Source organism: Amia ocellicauda, chromosome 12 (genome assembly GCF_036373705.1).
Source record: "Amia ocellicauda isolate fAmiCal2 chromosome 12, fAmiCal2.hap1, whole genome shotgun sequence".
In the NCBI taxonomy this organism is placed as follows: Eukaryota; Metazoa; Chordata; class Actinopteri; order Amiiformes; family Amiidae; genus Amia; species Amia ocellicauda.
Window position 1 is genome coordinate 30,119,341 of NC_089861.1, and position 22,591 is coordinate 30,141,931.

Below are 22,591 nucleotides of genomic sequence, written 5' to 3' on the forward strand. Positions count from 1 at the left end.
TGCCAGTAAACTATTTCTGACTGTTTAGTACTTTTCTTGCTTTACTGTTTCTGTAAGATTCTATAAGAACTTCTACATGATCGCCATGTAAAGAATGTATCTGAACTATGATGGGAATGTTTCTTAATATTTCAAAAACTGAAGTCCTGTGTCAGGGGTTTTCCAGTCCTCTACCTGAACCAGACATCTTCATCTCAGACTCTAAACTTGCCACTGTTCCATACTTTAAATACCTGGGAAGCATCCTCTCTGAAGGCTGTACCATTAACCAGGACATCCAGTATAGAATCAAAACAAGCCTCCTTTTCCTTTGGATGATTGAGAAAGACAGGTATTAAAGACTCTATCAGGCAGTGTGTATGTCCACCTTACTGTATGGATGTGAAACTTGGACACTCTACACCTGGCATCTGAAACTGCTTGAATTCTTTCATATTAAATGTCTGCAACACATTCTGAAGCTAACCGGTTGCGACCATGTTCCGACACAAACCATGCCAGTAAAATGCTCCCCCAGCATAACAGAGCCTCCGGACCCCTTCACTGTAGGGGTCAAGCAGTCAGGCATGTAACGTTTTCTTGGTGTCACCACACATGCACTCACCCACTTCTCAAGAACAGTAGCCAGTTGAACAGTCTTTGTGACTGAAGCTCCTGCCATTCATGCCCCAATAATGACCCATCTTTCAAAGTCAATTAGATTCTTTCCTCTTGCCATCTTGATCCAAAATTGAGGTCAGCTGGGCCTGCTGAGCACTTTTATACATGCCACAGAGCATGATAGGATGTTAACTGTTTAATTGTATCATGCAGTACACCTGTTTGGAGGCATCTGCATTTGTTATGTTCCTTCATGTTTTTCCTTTAATTTGTCACCCGTCTGTATATATGCCATTAAGAATCTGAAAATGGAAAACCACCTGGAGATGATGGAAACACAATGGAGATTCTAAAAGAAGCTGGAGAAGAAATGGAGAAGATTCTGGCAAACAAAATCATAAACAAATACCGGATAAATGGAACGATGCAACTGTCATTCTCCTGCACAAGAAAGTAGATAAAGATCTGAAGAAATGTAGACTCATTAGATATAACATTTTGGATCATATACAAGTTGTACAAGAAGTATTGGAGAGATGCAGAGAACATGAGCTTCCTCTGTTATTATTATTATTTATTTATTAGCAGACGCCCTTGGCCAGGGCGACTTACAAAATATAAGAGCAGTACAAAGTGCAAAAATACAGTGCAGTTCAAGGCATAATACATTTTAAAAATTCTAATTTTACACAAGTGTATACGAGATATACAGTAAACCCACTTGCCTAAAGAGAAAATACTTAATCAATGCAGACTACTAATGCTCACTTAAGGCTGTGAAACCTGGTCACTTTTTGTCATGGTTCCCAAGCCCTTATCCTCTATCCCCACTAGAGGCCGCAATTGTTCCCCTGCCTTTCCTTTCTCTTCTCACTGCTTTCATCTGCCACTCTTCCAATTAACATTCCGCCACAACCATGTGCACTCTTGTTCCTTTCCTCTGCTCCCTTTGGACCTGCACCTTCCATCCTGGTTTCTGGTTCCCTTCTTAAACCCCTCACTGCCCTCACTCGGGGAGAAATGTCGTCAGTTCCACCTAGCCGTGCTCCTTGTGCTCCTTGTGCTCCCTCTCAGCCTTCTTGTTCCTGACCATTGCTCGTGACCTCAACTACGTCCTTGTCCAGCCCTTTTGTCCTGTCAGCCGCCTCTACAAGCGCTGCACCTGGGTCCTTAACTCCCGTGCCCTGCGGTCCTCCTTGAGAGACCGTGACACTTTTCACATTTCTGGTCACTGGGCAAAAAAGATACAGAGACTGTGGATGCCACAAATAAGAATGGAAAATGGTGTGTTTGCAATAACAAAACGAAACCGGGAAAAATTGATCCGAGCACAAATCAAAATATATGTGACATAATTGAAAGAGTGAAAATGTTAAAATGGCAATGTGCCAGACACATTGCAAGAAGAACTGATCAAAGTTGTGTACGTATGTATGCACCGCTCACCGCCCACGCAAGTCAGAGGTGAACTGCAGTACTGTATATTCCAGGAGTTCAGAAAGAGAGAAGGCATCGGGGCAGATGCAGCAGAGTACTCTTTCAGATAAAAGAGAACCGGTATTTAGTTTTGTTTTTGTTTTTTCTTTGGTTTACTCTCTGCTGATGGTGAGAGGAAATGAGACACAATATAGATACATATCTCCACGTATCTTTACAATCCAGCAGTGAGATAACTGTGCTTGTAGTCCTATGCATGTATTTATTTAAAGCATCACGTATTGAAGTATGTTTACGGCGTATAGGTGGGAGTCTGATGTCTCCAGGAAGGGGGTCGATCAAAAGCGACGTCACTGATGCAGGGTGGTATCCAAACGTCCTGAAACTAAAGATTTAAGACCGAAGAAACGCAAGACTCATAAACTTCCGGCTCTGCTACTTGTTACAGGGGTAAGGAAATTTGACTCCCATGTAAGTTTATTTTCTTCCCATTTTCATGATTGGTTTATGTGTCTCTCAGTACTGCCTTATGCTAAAGGAGCAGAACATTTGATATTCTGGGACACGTTGAGCATGGGGCTGTCCAGGGTTTTGTAAAAACGCTATTTGAGCAATGCTTTCTGAGTTAATCGAACTGGTTTCACCAGTCACCAGCTTTCACCGCACACCCCAGGACGAGTTTCAGCTCAAATTGGGAGATTAACTCTACGGAATGATTTATTTAAACCGTTTTTCCATTGCTTGATGAAGACGAGGCATTTCCATCCATATTGTCTTCTTTAATATATAAAATGCAGATTATGAATGGTAGCCATACTGCTTATAATACACGAGCACCGCAAGCCAGTAGATTGGTATCACCTAGATCTCATTTAAAATGTTACCTCTTGAAAACGGGGGGTTACATTTTGGCATTCTCCCCGCCGTGCACTTTATACACTATTAAGACTAAACTGTTGAAATTCCACACTAAATATGTGTTTAAAATAGACTACTGTGGCACATTTTGTGGCGCTATTATCCCTCTCCTTAAACGGTTAAATGTGTGTTCATGTATGTGTCAAAATACCCGGTGTGAGTCGTTTAAAGCGAAACAAAAGCTGTTTTAAATTTGACTGAAGTGTAATACCCAGCTTGGAAAGCTACTTTATCATTATTAAATTCGAAGAATAACCACAGGAAATGTTTTCTCCTTTCAAGAGGCATATTGTGCTATTTCACGTTTCATGTTTCATGCCCTATCCGGGCAAGAACCTTTAAAATAAACTAAAAATGTATATTCTAGGATTTTTGTTATTTATGACCAGAATGGACTTCTAATGTAGCTTTTTTTTAGGTTTGTGAAGGGGGGGCTTTTATTTATGTTTTGTACAATTTGTTGGGGGGATTTTTAAATAATATTCCCTACTCCGAATTATTGGTTTATAAACAATTGGATAATTATATATAAAATGTGTAAAAGACCAATTGCATGTCTGCTCATATGAACTTCAGTCGTGATTCAAACCCGAATGGCTTAAACCGAAATATTGCTTTATGTCCACCTCGACCCTGTCATCTAATTGAGTTGCAGAGACTCTTGAAAAGGATAAAGACGAGGGATTATTTTTTAATTTTACTTTTGCCAAACACTACTGACTGCTTTTAGCAGCTTTGTGACGCGGATTCACGTAGTGTGTCTGCATCTAGAACTATTTAAAAACATCAAACCGCTGTATGATTATTTGCCTGAAAGTCTGCGACACTAAAAATACAAAGCGGCAATGGGAAGACATGCAGCTTGTCATCGAAGTTTGTGGTTCATAAGTTTCTAAATCAGTTTGTCTCTGAAGATCTATTAGTGCTTCATACTGTGGTTGTATAGACGAGGTGATGTCTAAACTATTCTAATAACGGGGAGGAAAGAATAACATAAATTAAGCAAAAACAGCAAAAAAAAAAAAGTGACATCAGTCATTAACACACAGGCAAGCTATATCTAGGTTATATAACAATGGGCACATTGAAAGGGAGATCGAGGAAGCGAGAAAGCTGAACGTTCCTGTTAGAAAATGAACTGGGAGTTGCATTTCCGTTTTTTTTTATGTATTATCATTATTTCTTTTTTTTTTTTTTTACACAGAATGAACACCCACATCTTCCTTTAAAATTAATCTGTCACATGAAAGGTTTTAACAATAGTCCGTTAAAAGGAATGAGTATAATACCTTCGTGACCCATTCAACTGAGTGTTAAAGGACGATTTAAGGATAAATCACCAGCCCTGCTCTTGGCTCCTTAATTGGTCTAATTAAACAAGTGAAGTGGTCTGTGGGTTCAATGTTTTGAGTAATCAACAATTGTAAGGTATCGGCTGTAAAATCAAATATGGAAGTGTTTGATAAGCCTACCCGAGTAGGTAATTGGGAGCTCCTGTTGGAACAAAAACCAGCCGACTGTGGCTCCCAAGGACTGGAGTCTAACCTGGTGTAATTAATTAATGTTATCAACTTTTGCTTCTCAAAGGTGCCATTGAACCAGAATTATATTATATACAGTGTTTCATAAGAAAGAACACAACTTTTATAGCCGCGCTTTTTCGTCGTGGTCTGTAACAACAGTCTCCATTCTTTCTTGCTTTGGGTTTCGCTAAGTGTTGCAACCACTCTGGAAGAGACATTCGTGCAACAGTTCGTGTGGAAAGAAATTGTCAACAGAGAGAGTATAATGTCAAAAATCTGTTTAAAGGTCAAAAGCCTAACCAGTGGAAACAAATAATAATCATAAGATCATCTCCGCGACATACTCCAGTGCAGAAAAATGCATGGCTGTACAAATTCAGTGCATTTTAATGCCCATCGACCAGGATGGCTATCGATGAGATAAGGCAACACAAAAGTTATATTACTCTCACACTACTAGGTAACATTTACGAAACAAAATAAATAAAGCTGCGTGGTTATCTTTATTTTCGTAATGCTTTTGCTTATTCTTTTGTCTAGCCATCTCCATTAAAATTTTTCGTTTTGTATAATATTTTATAAAGTAAATAACAACCCAATGACGTAACTTACTGTTGCGTATTCATCCTTGCCATGAAACATAAAAAGTTAGTTAGGTCAACAAAAAGACAAAAATAATTTCCATATGAAATCGCATTTTTATTTTCTGACCTGCTTCATAGTGCAAGGCAAGCTCTGTAATCCTTTATGGGTGCCTTATGTAAAACCACACACTTTGCGTGTCTTTACATATATTTAACTTAAATCTCGCGTTTCTTTCCATATTTAATAATTGATATTGATTAATAAAATATTTATTTCCAAACTCCGGATTTAATTAAATATGTACTAAATATTTATTTTTCTAAGTGGAGATTAAGCATTTATTTAAGTTTTTGCATTTCAAATTGAAATGAATATGTAGAAAAGTAAAATTATTTCTTAAATCTGGATACGATGTTTTTCACTTGCAATGCATAATAGTCTGCTTTCAAATAAAATAAATGAAATTCAGTAATTTGATTTTAAATATTATATTGAAGGGAATCATTTCAAAGTAATTTCCAGAGATTGGGCCATTTAATTTTAAGCAAGAGAACAAAGTATTGTCAAGAGATATATTTACTGGATGCAGATGGATTTATGTACCCTGGTGTCGCCCCTGGTCCATATTAATGCCACTATTAGGCCACTCACTGAAGACACCTTTAAAACGATAGGTTGTGAATGCATAACATGTCTGATAAAGAAGATACTAGCTAAGTGGCATGAGCTTTTGCACATTACTATGGGGAACTCCTGAATGTTTTTCCTAAAAAAACAGCCTATAGGCCCCTGTGTGCTGTCACTCAGGCACTTTAATTAGCAGTCCACAGCCGTTCTGCCAGGACCAGGAGCAGGGACCAAAGGCCATGCTTGACTGTGCCAGCAACTGCTGGCCTGTCCTTTCTCAGAGTCTCTCTGAATGCCAACCATAGTAGGTAGTGCCTGCACTCGTGTGGTGTAGAGACTGGCCCCATCGAACCGGCTCCAAATGTGCCACAGCACCTGGGAATGGGCTGAGATGATGGCAGTGAAGGGGGCTCAAGAGCCAGCAGAGGACGGGTCCTGTTCAGTGGCTCTGATTAAGAGATCATGCAGTGAACACGCATGTGCAGATGGCACACCTGTGGGAGGTTGGTGTTCTCATGAGTGGCACAGTGGTGGAAAGCCAGGAAAGCGGAGACACCATAGAGATTTATACTACTAAACCAGTGGTTTTCAAACCGGTCCTGGAGTACCCTCTGCCCTGCTGGTTTTTGTTCCAACGAGATCTTAATTACTTAACTGTATATTGCTTTGTTAGTTCAATTTAAGGATTCAATAAAGCAATTAAGACCTCAGTTGGAACGAAAACCAGCAGGGCAGGGGATACTCCAGGACTGGTTTGAAAACCACTGTACTAAACTAATAGGGAGATTATTGTGATGCCGTGGGATGCGACACGGAGAGGCACCACCCCGAACTGCCCTGCCCCTGCTCGGACCCCGAGTGAGGGAAATGACTGCGAGAGCAGCTGAGCACTGTTCTCTGTGACTGACTTCCCGCCTCCAAAAAAACAGGCCTCCTAAGATAGAGAGAGAGAGAGAGAGAAAATATTGATTTGAACTTGGATTTACACTGAAAACGGTTTGGATTACAGATAGGTGTGTAATAAACAATGTGTTTTTTTTTCACATTTAGTAACTACTTAGCCGTTTCTTACACATTTATAAAGATTTCGTTTTTTTAAAAATAAATACTTAAATGCTTAATCTCCGTTTTTGAAAAATAAATATGTATCGTTTGATTCAATATTTAACTAATTGGGGTCACACTACACGATCTAACCCGATTTTGTGCACAGTGCGCAGCTCACACTAAACGACTATTTTGCACCGAATTTATGTGTTTTGCGTCGGGAAGGAGCGCACACAGCCGAGCGCTTCAGTACAGACACACACTGCACGACTGGACTGACATCTTTGTCGTGGATCTGCGTCACAGACCTGCAACCCCACACCTCGCAGAAACGCAGTGATCCGCACAGAGAGGAGGGCAACAAACACGGACGCGGACATGTACAGCTCGGCTCTCATTGGCTGCTGATGACGTCACTCTCCACGATCGGTGCCGATCGAGTCGTAAATATTAAACATGTTTAATAAACTCAGCGGCTCCGACCAGCTTACGAACGGATCGGAGGTCAGCGACGCATCATCCGGTCTCTCAGTGCACGACCATCGGCAGCGGGACCCCGACCAGCTGCCTGTCGTGACGATCGGTGCCGATCTGTCGTGAGGGCCAAATCGGGCTTAAAATCGTGTAGTGTGACCCCAGCATAAATCCTAAATCTCTGAGTCACAAAATAAATATATCGTTTTTAAATAAATATTTAGTCTAAATATACAGGTTAAATATACACATTAGATAGATGTAGTTAGATGTAAAAGTGAAATATAAATGTTAAATCTAAATATAATTGTTAAATGTGGAATTTGCAAAGTAAATATATAGCTAACCTGCAAATCCAGCCCCACCGCTCTGGTCAGTCAGCCTCTCATTGAATGTAATGTGAGCTGATTCGGTGCGTCATTAAATTGCCTGATTGTGTTTCCGTGATGCGGTCAGTGGATCTGGTGGTCACTGATCACTGAGTGGACACTGGCTCCCAGTAAAAACTGATCACTGAGTGGACACTGGCTCCCAGTAAAAACTGATCACTGAGTGGACACTGGCTCCCAGTAAAAACTGATCACTGAGTGGACACTGGCTCCCAGTAAAACTGATCACTGAGTGGACACTGGCTCCCAGTAAAACTGATCACTGAGTGGACACTGGCTCCCAGTAAAACTGATTTAAAAACATTCACTGAACTGCGGATGCAGCAGGAGGATCAGGGCAGGGTTTATACACTCACCTAAAGGATTATTAGGAACACCATACTAATACTGTGTTTGACCCCCTTTCGCCTTCAGAACTGCCTTAATTCTACATGGCATTGATTCAACAAGGTGCTGAAAGCATTCTTTAGAAATGTTGGCCCATATTGATAGGATAGCATCTTGCAGTTGATGGAGATTTGTGGGATGCACATCCAGGGCACGAAGCTCCCGTTCCACCACATCCCAAAGATGCTCTATTGGGTTGAGATCTGGTGACTGTGGGGGCCAGTTTAGTACAGTGAACTCATTGTCATGTTCAAGAAACCAATTTGAAATGATTCGACCTTTGTGACATGGTGCATTATCCTGCTGGAAGTAGCCATCAGAGGATGGGTACATGGTGGTCATAAAGGGATGGACATGGTCAGAAACAATGCTCAGGTAGGCCGTGGCATTTAAACGATGCCCAATTGGCACTAAGGGGCCTAAAGTGTGCCAAGAAAACATCCCCCACACCATTACACCACCACCACCAGCCTGCACAGTGGTAACAAGGCATGATGGATCCATGTTCTCATTCTGTTTACGCCAAATTCTGACTCTACCATCTGAATGTCTCAACAGAAATCGAGACTCATCAGACCAGGCAACATTTTTCCAGTCTTCAACTGTCCAATTTTGGTGAGCTTGTGCAAATTGTAGCCTCTTTTTCCTATTTGTAGTGGAGATGAATGGTACCCGGTGGGGTCTTCTGCTGTTGTAGCCCATCCGCCTCAAGGTTGTACGTGTTGTGGCTTCACAAAATGCTTTGCTGCATACCTCGGTTGTAACGAGTGGTTATTTCAGTCAAAGTTGCTCTTCTATCAGCTTGAATCAGTCGGCCCATTCTCCTCTGACCTCTAGCATCAACAAGGCATTTTCGCTCACAGGACTGCCGCATACTGGATGTTTTTCCCTTTTCATAGTTTCCCCCTTTGAGACACTGACCCACAATCACACCAGCATATTGGATTGATAATAAATAAAACACAGTCCTGCTCATCAGTGGTCACTCATATTGGATTTATAATAAATAACACACAGTCCTGGTCATCAGTGCTCCAGTCACTGAACCAGCGCACTGTGATAGTGGCTGGTCATGCCTGTATCCAGATGCATTATGGGATACTCGTGTATAAAACATTCAATATAGGAAAGATCGTGAGATTCAGACAATTTAATTTAGAAGATATGCATCTATGAAATTTCAACATGTTTTTAATTTCATAACAGAAAAACTGAGCTTTGTGAGCTGCGCTTGCTAAGCACTGATGAAGCTGAAACGTTTGATGCTTTTTTCTCTTGAGCCTTTAAGACCTGATTCCACAAAGAAAGAAATGTCTGACTTTGTTTCCTTTCAGTGCCGTGTGCGGACAGGATCTCTCTTTTAATAACAGACACATTATACACTGGACTCGCTGTCACTGCACTACCGCCATTTAAGGGATCACGCCCCGCCCACTGCTGTGAGAGGCTGACTGACCAGAGGGGCGGGACATCATTTGAATGTTAGCGATATATTTATTTTGCAAACTCCACATTTAACATTTAGATTTAGAGTTAACATGTATATTTAGACTATTTAAAAAGTATATTTTGTGACTCAGAGATTGAGGATTGAATCAAACGATAAATATTTATTTTCAAAAACGGAGATTAAGCATTTATTTAAAAAAGCAAAATTTGTATAAATGTGGAAAAAACGGCTTAAGTATTTACTAAATGTGGAAAAAAACACAAGGTTTAAGTTAAATGTGTGAAAAAAGACACTCGGAACTGTTACATTTAATATGTGTAGTGGCTATGTGTAGAGAGGGACCTGGTGATGTGTTTAGTTTAGTTAAGTTCAAAGAGGAGCTCGGCTTTTATTTATTGTGTTCTGTATGTCTTTTGTACGGTGGCCCTGAAGTGCAACTGCTGAAAAAATAAAGCAGCTGCTGCAGCATTTTCAGAAGCGATTACGGAAAGGGAGGAACATTGTGAAATATATTTGACTGATGCCATTGGACAGCAAGCAAGTCACGTCGGCCGAGCAGCTTCTCAGAAGAGACAACAGAGTCTGAGAAACGAGCGCGAAGTGTCCTATTAATATTGCTGTGTCTTCTGCTCTCTGTCCACTGTGGTGACACATTAACTGTCCTAACATGTATTAGAATTAATGAAAGCTTAGGTAGGAGACAGAATGGGGTTAAAAGTAGCTATATTTACTAAATTAACAACTGTACTTCATTATTACAAGGCAGTGTGACAGTGGTTTATTATTCTTAAGCGCTAACAGAAAACATCCGTTAACAATTCCATCAGAAGGAGCAGTTTACTGATTTAATAGACAAGAGCAGGAGCTAATTTGGGAAATGCAAAATTAGAGAGACGGCTTTAACAAATATGAATAACTAAGAAACAATAATAAACAACACATTCATATAAGATAGTATTGTTATTTTGGGGCGGCACGGTGGCGCTGGTTCGGGTCTCGGCTCGGTTTCCCCGGGTCTCCCGCTTCTTCCCACCGTCCGGCCGGCAATGGGCTGCGTCCGTCCTGGTGTGTTCCTGTGTTCCTGCCGATCCGCCATGGGCTTCCCGCCACCCTGACCAGGATAAGCGGCTTCGAAAATGGATGGATTTTTATTTTATTAAGGACTTTTTCATTGTCTCTCTAACTTATCTTAATTCTACATGCGTTTTATACTGAATGTACTTTTCTGCTTTAAAACCATGTACCGTCTGTAGTGCTCTGTACAAAACCTGTTGGGAACCTTAACCTTTGTTGTATTGTCTACTTCAAATAAACCATTAACAAATGTGCCTGCACAATATATATTATAAAGCAATCAATATACATACATACATACATTAACCCATTTAAACAGAAAAGTATATTTAATTGATATAAACAGCAACACATTTTATTATTATTATTATTATTATTATTATTATTATTATTATTATTATTGTTATTGTTATTGTTATTATTATTATCATTATTATTATTATTAATGAGTGTTATTCTATCTTTTGGAATTGCTCTCAAATTAGCCTGCCCCAACTTATGCGTGACCAGACATTGTAATTTACATTGGATCAGGACTACTTTACTTTTTAAACGTAAAATCTTTCAAATACAGTTAACAGAAAATAAAGCTTCTACAGTAAATTAATAACTGTAACCAGACGTGATTCTAGGGTATGTGGGGGCCCCAGGCAGAGGTGATTCTAGGGTATGTGGGGGCCCCAGGCAGAGGTGATTCTAGGGTATGTGGGGGGCGGCGGAGTTTTCTCCCGTGAGAGGGGGGGGGTCTCATTTGGCCCCCCCCCCTCAGCCCGGGGACCCAGGCAATTGCCTAGGATGCCTACCCCTTGCAACGCCCCTGACTGTAACAGGAAAAAACACCAACCGAGTACATACTCACTCTAAAAATGTAAGATTCTTCAGCGGTTCTATCGACACTTTGGGTTGTTCGTGAATTAAAGGGTTCGTTTAAGAAGCGTGAGCTCCCTGGTCAACACAAGGGAGCATTTAAGAGCCCTTTTCATCATGATCGCAATTGATTTAACACACATTCAACATGCTTTAAGGATCCTGGTTTGCAGGGAACCTTGGTAAAGGGCTCTAATAAGAACCTTAAGGATCCTCCACAGTATCAACCCTGGGATCGAAAAAGGTTCTTATTACAACCTTCACTTCTTAGAGTTTACATATAGGCTGAGTACTGTAATTGTATATGAAAATGTACATGTTTAGTTAAATTAGTGATACCATAAGCTTTAATTCATTTCTGTTACATTTTAGGACAGCCCTATAACTCTTAATATGTCAGCACAAAGTGGACAGAGAGCAGAAGACACAGCAATATTAATATGACACTTCTCGCTCTGCGCAGTTGGCGCCCGTTTCTCAGACTCTGTTGTCTCTTTTGAGAAGCTGCTCGGCCGACGTGACTTGCTTGCTGTCCAATGGCATCAGTCAAATATATTTCACAATGTACCTCCCTTTCCGTAATCGCTTCTGAAAATGCTGCAGAAGCTGCTTTATTTTTCAGTACTTCCAAATCTCACAGCCGCTGCAAATCTCGCAGCTGCTGTTTTATTTTTTCAGGACTTCCAAATCTCACAGCCACTGCTTTATTTTTTCAGCAGTTGCACTTCAGGGCCACCGTACCTTTTGTTTTGGCCACGCAGTCTGTCAATAATATATCACCACTTTGCACCACTTTGCACTGTCTGCTTACTGTTTTCCAAAGCCCCACCATTCAGAGCCCTTATATTCAGTTAGGTCCATACATATTTGGACAGTGACACAATTGTCATAATTTTGGCTCTGTATGCCACCACAATGGACATGAAAGGAAACAATCAATATGTTTAAGTGTAGACTTTCATCTTTAATTTCAGGGTAATTACATCCAAACTGGGTGAACAGTGTAGGAATTACACCATTTTCATATGTGGTCCCTCCAATTTTATGGGTTCAAAAGTAATTGGACAAACTAACAAAATCATTAATTAAATTGTGCGTTTCAATACTTGGTTGCAATTCCTTTGCAGTCAATGACTGCCTGAAGTCTGGAACCCATAGACGTCACCAGATGCTGGGTTTCTTCCCTGGTGATGCTCTGCCAGGCCTGTACTGCAGCTGTCTTTAGTTCCTGCTTGTTCTTGGGGTATTTCCTTTCAAATCTATTGTGGTGGCATACAGAGCCAAAATTATGACAATTGTGTCACTGTCCACATATTTATGGACCTAACTGTATATATGCACTATTAACAGGTGTATATATAATAAGGATAGCAACAGGTACTGCATTGTTGTGCAAACTCAGTGGTATACAGCAGTCAGGTCACAGTCCATGCCAGGCAGTGTAGGCACCAGGATGGTCTTTCGCATGTGCAATCAAACATCGAGTACAGGTAGCAGGAGGTGTTCTGCACCGCAAGATCATGGTTACACTGGGGGGTGTGCCTTGTACCAAGTATCTGATGCAGCACATTGATGGCAGTACCGGGTTCTATTGAGTGCACTGGGTCCACACCAGGCTGGTACCGAAGTGCACTGCAGCACAATGTATTGCACTGATCTGCACTGAGATGCACTGGGGAGAAAGGTAAGCTGCACAGAGACATAAAATCACACTGCCAGCAGTGGAGATGGTAAATGGCTGCGAGCTGTACTGGTTAAAGCAGGCAGAGGGGATTCTGCCTGAGTGACAACTGTTCATGTTCCCAAGTTCCCAATGGTAACATACAATGTTTCATCCCCCTTTGGTTAGTTTTCTTGACTTGAAAAATCACCTACTGGATTTCAGGCATTAAACACAAACGGGAGATAATGGTACACAAGTCATTTACAGGTTAACTCTGTGTGTTTCTTTGTTTGTGTGTTAAGGCAGGTGTTGGAACTGACAGACGAAATGGTCAACCAAATGATCTTGTTATTTCTTGCCCTACTCCCTTGTGTGGCAGGTAAGTATGATAAAGGAGACTCCTCCTCCCTCCTTCCCCCTCAAGCCCCCAGTCTAGGGTCATGTAAAAAACTCAGAAATACATAGTGTGTGTTAGGGTATAATTCGTGACCTTTGAACTCAACTTACATCTGACGACAGTGGTCACCTAATAATAATAATGATGATGATAATGAATGCCCTTGGGTATGAGTACTGCAGTATCTTATCTCATTGCTTGAACACTAATTCAGCCTGGAGAAAATTATATTGATTCCAGTTGACTGAACTCCTGTAACAGAGGGAATTATTAAAAAGAAAATGGTGCTAAGCAAGCTCTGATAAATATATGTAGTTTCATTGTTTCAAATGCAGGGAAAGGCAGCCTCAGTGTTAATGAAGACGTATTGGGGTATTTACTGAGGATACATGTGTACGTTCGATCACTTTCTTAAGGACAAACACTTCCATCATGGACATCATGCTCATGGGCAGCAAGCAAAATGTATATCTCCTCCGTTTATTTTTACCAACTTTTTTTGTTTGTTGTATTTTACATATCAGAGGCAGGGTTGCCAACCATAATTTTTTATATAATATATATAATATCATGCAGTGTATATTATATTATTATAAGTACATAATACATGCATACATGCATAGCTGAAGTTGTTCTGAATCCATAGATACAACATACATAGCAATATCATCTATTATAGCTCAATTATAAAAGCCTCTCTCTCTCTATCTGGCTCTGGCTGGCTCTGCTCAGTGTCTGTAACCCGACTCCTCTTATCAGCTCATGTATTCCAGCTGCCTGAGTTTTTTTTGGGGCTAGTAAAAGCAGATCTCCATAGCTCATGACACACACAGTAACATCCTCTCCAATGGTCAATTCCAGACCCATGTACTGCACTGCCCATTGAATTACTAAAACCAGGAACTGCCCGATTTTAACAAATCGTTTCTCCGATAATTAATACTTTGCAATGGATGCCCCCATTTTGGGATTGGTTAACACGTTTGATTGTCAGGAACATTTACCTATCTATGCTCTTTATTAAACTTGTTGAAATAATATTTGTAAGTACTTTGGTAAGGAAACTTTGATGGCAGTCAGTAATTAACAATGAAAGAAGTAGTATTAATGGGACATTTTTACAGACAGTCAAACTTTTTTATGGATTTACGTACAAGATGAAATTAAAATGTTTTTTTATGTATGTATGTATGTCTGTAAATTTACAGATGGTTGGCAACCCTGATCAGAGGGGATGTACATAAAGTGGAAAATCTAAATACAATTCTGGAAAAATCTTTATCTGTCACCAAGGAGCTTTTGTTTAGTTTTTTCTTCATACTGCAAAGCACAGTTCTTCTGATGAAAGCATTGTTATGTTTTGCGGTGGCAGCTAGGTGTGGGGGGCACTGGGAAAAGCTGCACAGCATGCTGGTAGGGGAAGCCTTGTGCTCACATTTCTTGTGAACAGGAAGAGCCAACCACACAGCCCTGCACTGTGCTTCTTCCTAACACCGGAAACTGGGCCAGTCTCTGCAAACTGACTAGAAGTGTTAAGAAAACAAAATGAGAAGAGACAGAAGCATGTTCAGAGACTCCAAATGCAATCTGATCTGCAGAACTGTTTTCTTGCCTGTTCTCCAGACAGGATAAGATTGCAGACGATATCGGCTGTTTGCCGAAAGGGTATCTCGCTGACCCAGAAAAGAATGGGGCCAGATGCAACACGGTGATCAGATTTTTCGCCATTTAATGTTGTTCTGCAACTAGATTTTGTATTAAAGACCAAGAAATGATAACAGCTGACCACACACTGCTGCTGGTGTGTGAGTAATCAGTCTAGCTTTCTCTTGCGTAATTGACTGAATTTAACCTCAATAGTAACCTTCTGCTTTACTACTGAACTGAAGCCTGTTGACATGAAACAGTGAAGAGAGATTTATGCAGATGAGACAATTTAGAGTGAGGTAACTCTTGCAGTGGCCAAATATCCCACACACAAGCCTTGCTAAAGCAGAATACGATGTGTTTGATTTGAATTGTAATCTTGCGGCAGTGTTTGAAACCTCTTGTGTGTGTGATCTACAATAACATATGACCTTCTTCTCTCCCTCTCTCTTTCTCTCTCGCCCTCTTTTTATCATCACAAGAAACTGCTCAGGCACAAGGACACACAGGTAGGCTTCTTGATGTTGATTTAGCTCTGACTTCAGTGCTCTGTGGCTGACCCTGTGTTGTACTTAACTGTACTTCTATACTTAACTTGTACTTCAATGGGCAATGCAGTACATGGGTCTGGAATTGACCATTGGAGAGGATGTTACTGTGTGTCATGAGCCATTGAGATCTACTTAACTGTATTTTTGCACTTTGTTTTGCACCTATGTTGTAAGTTGCCCTGAATAAGGGTGTCTGCCAAGAAAAACATTTTTTAATAAATAATAGGAAGGACAAAAGTGATGTTGTAGCCAGTTGATATACCAGCTGGAGTGACTGACTGACACCTAAGGCCCAAGAGAGTGAGATGGAATTTCCCAGTAGTTATCCAATCGGGTTATCCCAATATCTGCCACCACAAGCCAACTGAGGACTCATGGTTAGGATTAAGATTAGGTTAAGGGATGGGGGTAGGGTTAGAGCCTGGGTTGTGTGTGTTTAGAATTCAGTAAGCAGGAGACACTGCGGAGTTAAGACGGAGGTGGGCTGCTGAGATTTGGATGTTTGGAGAATCGTGAAAGGAAGTGAGTTGATTGGCAATCTTGAAAGCAGTCATGATGTTTAATTAAAAGGTGTCTCTCTCGCTCGCTCTCTCTCCCTTTCTCTTTTGCTCTGTCACTGCCTCTGTGTCTCTCTTTCTGTGTCTTCCAGATTGTGGCAATTGTTATAAGATTGAACCAGGCGCCATGGTGGGCATCATCATCGGGGACGTGATCCTGACTGTGTTAATCGTCATCTCTGTCTATTACTGCGCCAGCCGCAAGAGACAGAAGAGAGAACAAGGTACTCTGTGGGCACCCAGCTAACCATGTAACATGGCAAAATTGCACTAAAGTGATGAGAGATCAAAGTGATGATATGGCAACAGAAACTGGGGGGTTTCCAATCCTGGCCCTGGAGAGCCCCTATACGGCAGGTTTTGCGAGTCACCCTTCTATCACCAATTCGTAAACACCTGCAAGTATTTAATTCGAAACAATTAAGCAGAAGGTTTGGTAAATTCAGTCATTTAGAAATCATTGGAGAAATCATCAACCTTCAGATTTCAAGAATTCCCTTGGCTGAATTGCTTCATTGATTAATAACCCCCATGTGTTCCCAGTATTTAGAAATTGGTTATTTAAGGTGACCTATAAGATTAAGTGGATTGGATCCTCTCCAGGACCAGAGTTGGAAACCACTAGAATAACACTACAATTTAACGGACAATGTTAATGACTCCGCATTGGTCAGGGTGATCTGATTGTGCAGCATTTGTTCAGAACCAAAACTGAAAACAAACTGCAACCTCACATGACAGAATTAAGCATGTCAACAGGGCAGATTATAGGGCAGTGGTCCTCTACCTTGGTCCTGGGGAACCTTTATACAATTTTACATTTCACTTGAGATATTAAACTGTTCTGGTTCTGGATAGGCATATTATTAGTTCAATTAACAGTTCAACTAAGTAACTGACTGTCTGGTTGGAACAACAACTCCAAAGGACACTGGGTCCCCGAGACCAGGGTTTAGAACTACTGCTCTAGGGCTTCTGCACTGGCTGCCTGTGAAATCAGGAGTGCAGTTGCCACCATAAGGTACTTTTTTGGGGTGGAGCCTCCCTGTCTCCAAGGGCTGTTTGTTCCACCTACTCCAGCTCAGTAGTAGGTAGGGAGGTCGTGTGTCTTACAGACCAATGCTAAAACTATATTTTCTCCCCACAGCTGATAAAGTCTACATGAACGTCAGAGCGAACGTCAAAGCCTGAAGCCCGAAATGCTTTCCTGCAGTGTGCGCCTGCCTCTCCTGCACTCTGTCCGTCTCTCCACACCAGCCTCCTGGAGCCAGATCCAGGGCCGAGGCCACCAGCCGACTACTACTATCAACTGCTTCTGAAGAGAAAATCGTGAAGATTGTTAATGGAAGGATGACTGCAAATCTGTCAGATCTCTGCCCTTCCCTTTTACCACATCACCCTGTCAAATGATCAGTCAATTGGTATCTTGGTTAGAATGTCTATAGATCTGGAATAGGACACCTTGACACTTCCATTCCCTTCCAACCACCCCCCTTGCCCTTCCCCTACAAATAAGAACAATTCTCTTACACTTTATTCCATCCTGGAACTGCCACTGGACACACATATCAGCCCAACAGAGAGTTGAAAACAACCCATTAGCATGCAACAGCAAGCTTCCTCTGAAATGTACTTCCTGTTTAAAGAATGAAGATGTCCAAGGAGTTCAAAGCTACAGGGTCAGGGCTGCAACCCCAGAATCCTGGTCGCAGAGGGCTAAGGAAATGACCTGCCATGTCTGCGCCCTCAGAGCAAAAACTTTTACTGCGTTTCCCTCTTTATTAAAGAAGAGATCGATCCTCTGCAGCCTGAGTGAAGGAACTAAAGTCTGATGGGTCAGTGAGGCGAATCCTGAGCTATGGTGTCAAACTCCAGTCCTGGTTTCCCTCCAGGAGCAGTAGCTCTCTAAATTACTCTGATGGAATGATTTGCTGTTATTTAAGGCTCTTCAAAGCTTTTTTCTCTCGAATCGCAAGCCTGTATGTACTGTACTGTACTGTACTATGCTATGCTGTGCCTTTGCTATGCTTTTGTATTATGTACACCTTTCATCAGGAGAACACAAAAGGGCAATTGGAAAAGAATGGCATGTGTCTGAATTATGTGTTCTCTTATTATATTTGTAAAGGGCTTTGTACAATGAATGTGTTCATATCTATAGTTTTGGCTCTGAGACATATTGCTTGCTGCAATAATTTTGATAGACTGATGGAAGAATACTGTGTCTTGCTGATTCCTGAACCTCTTCTTGATTTTACCATTCCAGTTCCTCTCAGAGATGTTCTATCTGCTGCATTGAGGTTAGAACTCTGGAATATTTTCTTTAGTATATAATGCACTATAACATGCTATGCTATATTATACTATATACCATTGTCTCTATGTATACGTAAGAGCTATTATATATTCAGTATATATATTTATTTATTATCAGCACACTTGCCCCTTACAGGAACTTTGTATTAAAAATAACAAAACTGGCATTCAAAACCATTCTGATCACCTGTTTTTTTGTTGATCAGTTAGTTGGTTGTCCCTCAGTCCTCTTATCTTCTCAATCAGTGTCTGGAGCTTAAGTGAAAAAGTTTGGCACACCCTCCCCCCAATTATAAACTTTTGAACAACTGGAATCAGTGACAATCCTACTTTATGAAGATTTGTAATGCTAGTAGGAATTAATCCTTTATTAAATATTTTCTCTTCCTCATGTTTGCCATTTCCTGAATTCTGAAATTAAAAAAAAAACGGACAATGAGTTTTCATTAGGAGCAAGTAACCTGCAGAACTAATAAAATTGTGCTAAGTAGGTATTATTAAGCTGTTAGGCTATGTGTTCTGTGTGTATTAACTTGAAGATTTGGATGCTACGAAAATAAAATATGATTTTGAAAATCTGCATGTCTTTCCCCGTGTGTCTGTGTAAACAAGGTTATGTCTCAGTGTGCTACAGTTCAACCCTGACACCTGGAAGAACAGGGTCTAATAAGAAGCAGACTTGATACTTAGTACAAGCTCCCCTTATCTTAAACATTACATATGCCTTAATTTTACTGTCTTTTGATCATATATGGGACTTCCCGCCCAGTAATCATGCAGAAACTGAGCTTCCACTCATCACACGACAGACGTGGGCCCTGTTATCTTTCTCTCCTGTCTGGTCTGCATAAAAGTGCTTGAACGTAACTTTTCGAAGACTTTTGTTGAGATTATCTCTCGAACCTCTTCCGTGGTAAGGCCCTACTGGTCTGCTAGTTCATGTATGTTAGCTATTTAGGTAAAAACTAAAAAAAACATTGCTAAAAATCTCAGGTGGGCAACACCCCAGGGTCAAGCAGGCTGTGTTCTGCCCACAAGCTGCATGTTGGACACCCATGGTCAAAGGGTTAGGCCACTTAGAGAGTTTTATTTTGAGGAATTTAGCTATGATATGATTCAAATTAAATACAGATATCAAATTAGAATTCAATCCTGTCTAAACTGAAGTGGATGATGACTTGTGTGGGGCTAGCTTGAGATGTTGGAGTTTGTTAGCATTGGGGTTCAGGATGCTGTTTTTGCCTTTAAATGAGTCAGTTAGCCTACTGATGTAAATAAGTGGGTTGTATTGCAAAGTCAAGCCAATACCAGGGCTGGAGACCCCCACAATCTTGAACCTCATTGAACCACTTTTTTAATGCTTATTGTGTAAACGTAAAGTCACCCTGGATAAAGGCATCTGCTAAGAAATAAATCATGATAATGATGATCTTGTTAAGCCCATTTCTGCCACGAAAGAAAAAAAAAATGTACCAATTTTTTATTTTTGGTCAATTTGCTATCTCATAATTATGACTTACTGTAACGGGGACTGGGCAGGTAAAATTCCTGATTGGGCTGATGTTATTTCTAATTTATTGATTTCTTAACAAAGTCAGTGCATATGTGGATGCCCCATTATTATTATTATTATTATTATTATTATTATTATTGATTTGTTAGTTTGCCTGAATTCGATTAATGGTCCACTGTAACTGTATAGCAATGGTCTTTGTTCACTGAACCGTAATTCTAATTAGGAGAATCTGTGTATAAGCCTTATTAGTTGCCTCATACTCGTTCGTTCTACTCCGATACCATTTAACTCCAGGGAATTATATTTATATATTTTTTTCATAATAAAATAAATCCATAGAAAAGAAATCACATCTGCACCATCAGGAATCGAACACACAACTCCAAAGATAAAGGGGCACATCTTAACCACTATGCTAACTGACATACTTGATTTTAATTGAAACCTGACTGCTGCCATTGCAACCGTCCTGTTGACGCATGCCCAGTCCCCATTACAGTAAGCCATAATTATGAGATACTAAGTCGTAATAACAAGATATTAAGTCATAATTATGAGATAGCAAATTGACCTGGAGAAAAAAAAAATGATTTTTTTTTTTCTGTGGCGGAAATGGGCATCCATATATGTTTCCATTTTATTATGAAGTTTAAATCATGATTAGGAGAAATCTGCCCTCTTGTGGTATATTTGAAGCAGACTATTTAATCTCACTAACTGGTTACTAAATCATTATCAGTGGCATTCAGCTCAAACCCAAAAACACCCAATCAAGAGAGACGTGAAGCTTTTTGCAGGTTGTTTATCAGTAACTTATTATAGTATATATTAATAGATTACATTAATAGAAAAAAAAACAAAAAAACCTATTTGTTGTTATTATTATTATTATTATTATTATTATTATTATTATTATTATTATTATTATTCCTTATCCATTTCAATTAGTATGAGGCGCCATTAGGGACATAATTCACCCCGTGGTACATACACTATACTGAGATGCATACACTATATACTGAGAAGCGCATGCACTGTATACTGAGACGCATACATTATATAATGAAATGCATACACTACATACTAAAGTGCATATACTACATACTGAGACGTATACACTACATACTGAAATGTATAAAGTGAGATACTTTAAACAGTTTAAACAGATGTCAAATCTCAGTGTAAATGGATGTGAAATCTCAGTGTAAACGGAAATGAAATCTCACTGTATGCGGAAGTATCTCACTGTATGCATTTCAGTATGTAGTATATATGTCTCGGTATGTAGTGTATGTATTACAGTATGTATGTATATGTCTATAGTGTATGCATCTCAGTATAGTGTATGTACAGTGAAGGAAAAAAGTATTTGATCCCCTGCTGATTTTGTACGTTTGCCCACTGACAAAGAAATGATCAGTCTATAATTTTAATGGTAGGTGTATTTTAACAGTGAGAGACAGAATAACAACAAAAAAATCCAGAAAAACGCATTTCAAAAAAGTTATAAATTGATTTGCATGTTAATGAGGGAAATAAGTATTTGACCCCTTCGACTTAGTACTTGGTGGCAAAACCCTTGTTGGCAATCACAGAGGTCAGACGTTTTTTTGTAGTTGGCCTCCAGGTTTGCACACATCTCAGGAGGGATTTTGTCCCACTCCTCTTTGCAGATCCTCGTCATTAAGGTTTTGAGGCTGATGTTTGGCAACTCGAACCTTCAGCTCCCTCCACAGTTTTTCTATGGGATTAAGGTCTGGAGACTGGCTAGGCCACTCCAGGACCTTAATGTGCTTCTTCTTGAGCCACTCCTTTGTTGCCTTGGCTGTGTGTTTTGGGTCATTGTCATGCTGGAATACCCATCCACGACCCATTTTCAATGCCCTGGCTGAGGGAAGGAGGTTCTCACCCAAGATTTGACGGTACATGGCCCCGTCCATCGTCCCTTTGATGCGGTGCAGTTGTCCTGTCCCCTTAGCAGAAAAACACCCCCAAAGCATAATGTTTCCACCTCCATGTTTGACGGTGGGGATGGTGTTCTTGGGGTCATTCCTCCTCCTCCAAACACGGCGAGTTGAGTTGATGCCAAAGAGCTCGATTTTGGTCTCATCTGACCACAACACTTTCACCCAGTTCTCCTCTGAATCATTCAGATGTTCATTGGCAAACTTCAGACGGGCCTGTACATTTGCTTTCTTGAGCACATAGAGAGTGCTCCTAATCTCAGCTCGGGATTATGTTCATGATTGTAAATTGCCCTCAGTGCTCTGAATAAGAGTTCACTTCACCAGTACCCCCAACCATAGGCATTGAGTTTTGAAATTCCCGGGGGGGTGGGGGGCGCTGTCTGACACGACCACTGTCAGATAAAATAATTTGCATGAGCTGACGGTTTTTTCTCCGGTAGGAGCGGGTGGAGAGTGTTTGTTTTATTTTCTTCCTTTATTGATTAAGTAACTCATCAAAATTCCAAGGGGGGCTGAGCCCTTGAGCCCCCACGTAGTCGGCACCTATGCCCCCAACCCAGTACCCTCCCCGGACCTGACTACATCAGCACCCCCTCCGG

General features: G+C 40.6%; 1 protein-coding gene across 7 annotated transcripts; it reads left to right on the plus strand.

The window, feature by feature from the left end:
- Positions 1–2,064: 2,064 nt before the first annotated feature.
- On the plus strand, positions 2,065–19,089 carry hcst (hematopoietic cell signal transducer). 7 transcript variants are annotated; one of them, XM_066719276.1, is made up of 6 exons: positions 2,065–2,157; positions 2,343–2,508; positions 13,344–13,420; positions 15,568–15,594; positions 16,286–16,417; positions 17,341–19,089. In XM_066719276.1, coding segments are annotated over exons 2-6 (282 nt in total). In that variant the 5' UTR covers positions 2,065–2,157; positions 2,343–2,506; the 3' UTR covers positions 17,385–19,089. The 7 variants fall into 7 exon arrangements, with proteins under 7 accessions (XP_066575373.1, XP_066575372.1, XP_066575376.1 ...); XM_066719275.1 differs by having other exon boundaries at positions 2,115–2,508; XM_066719279.1 differs by having other exon boundaries at positions 2,115–2,508; positions 13,348–13,420.
- Positions 19,090–22,591: the final 3,502 nt, after the last annotated feature.

What these genes read in the sequence shown, in the direction of transcription:
- hcst (XM_066719276.1), top strand. An exon ending in TCAGGCACAAGGACACACAG is followed by an intron (nt 15,595 to 16,285) that starts GTAGGCTTCTTG and finishes TGTGTCTTCCAG; the next exon opens with ATTGTGGCAATTGTTATAAG. An exon ending in GAGACAGAAGAGAGAACAAG is followed by an intron (nt 16,418 to 17,340) that starts GTACTCTGTGGG and finishes TTCTCCCCACAG; the next exon opens with CTGATAAAGTCTACATGAAC.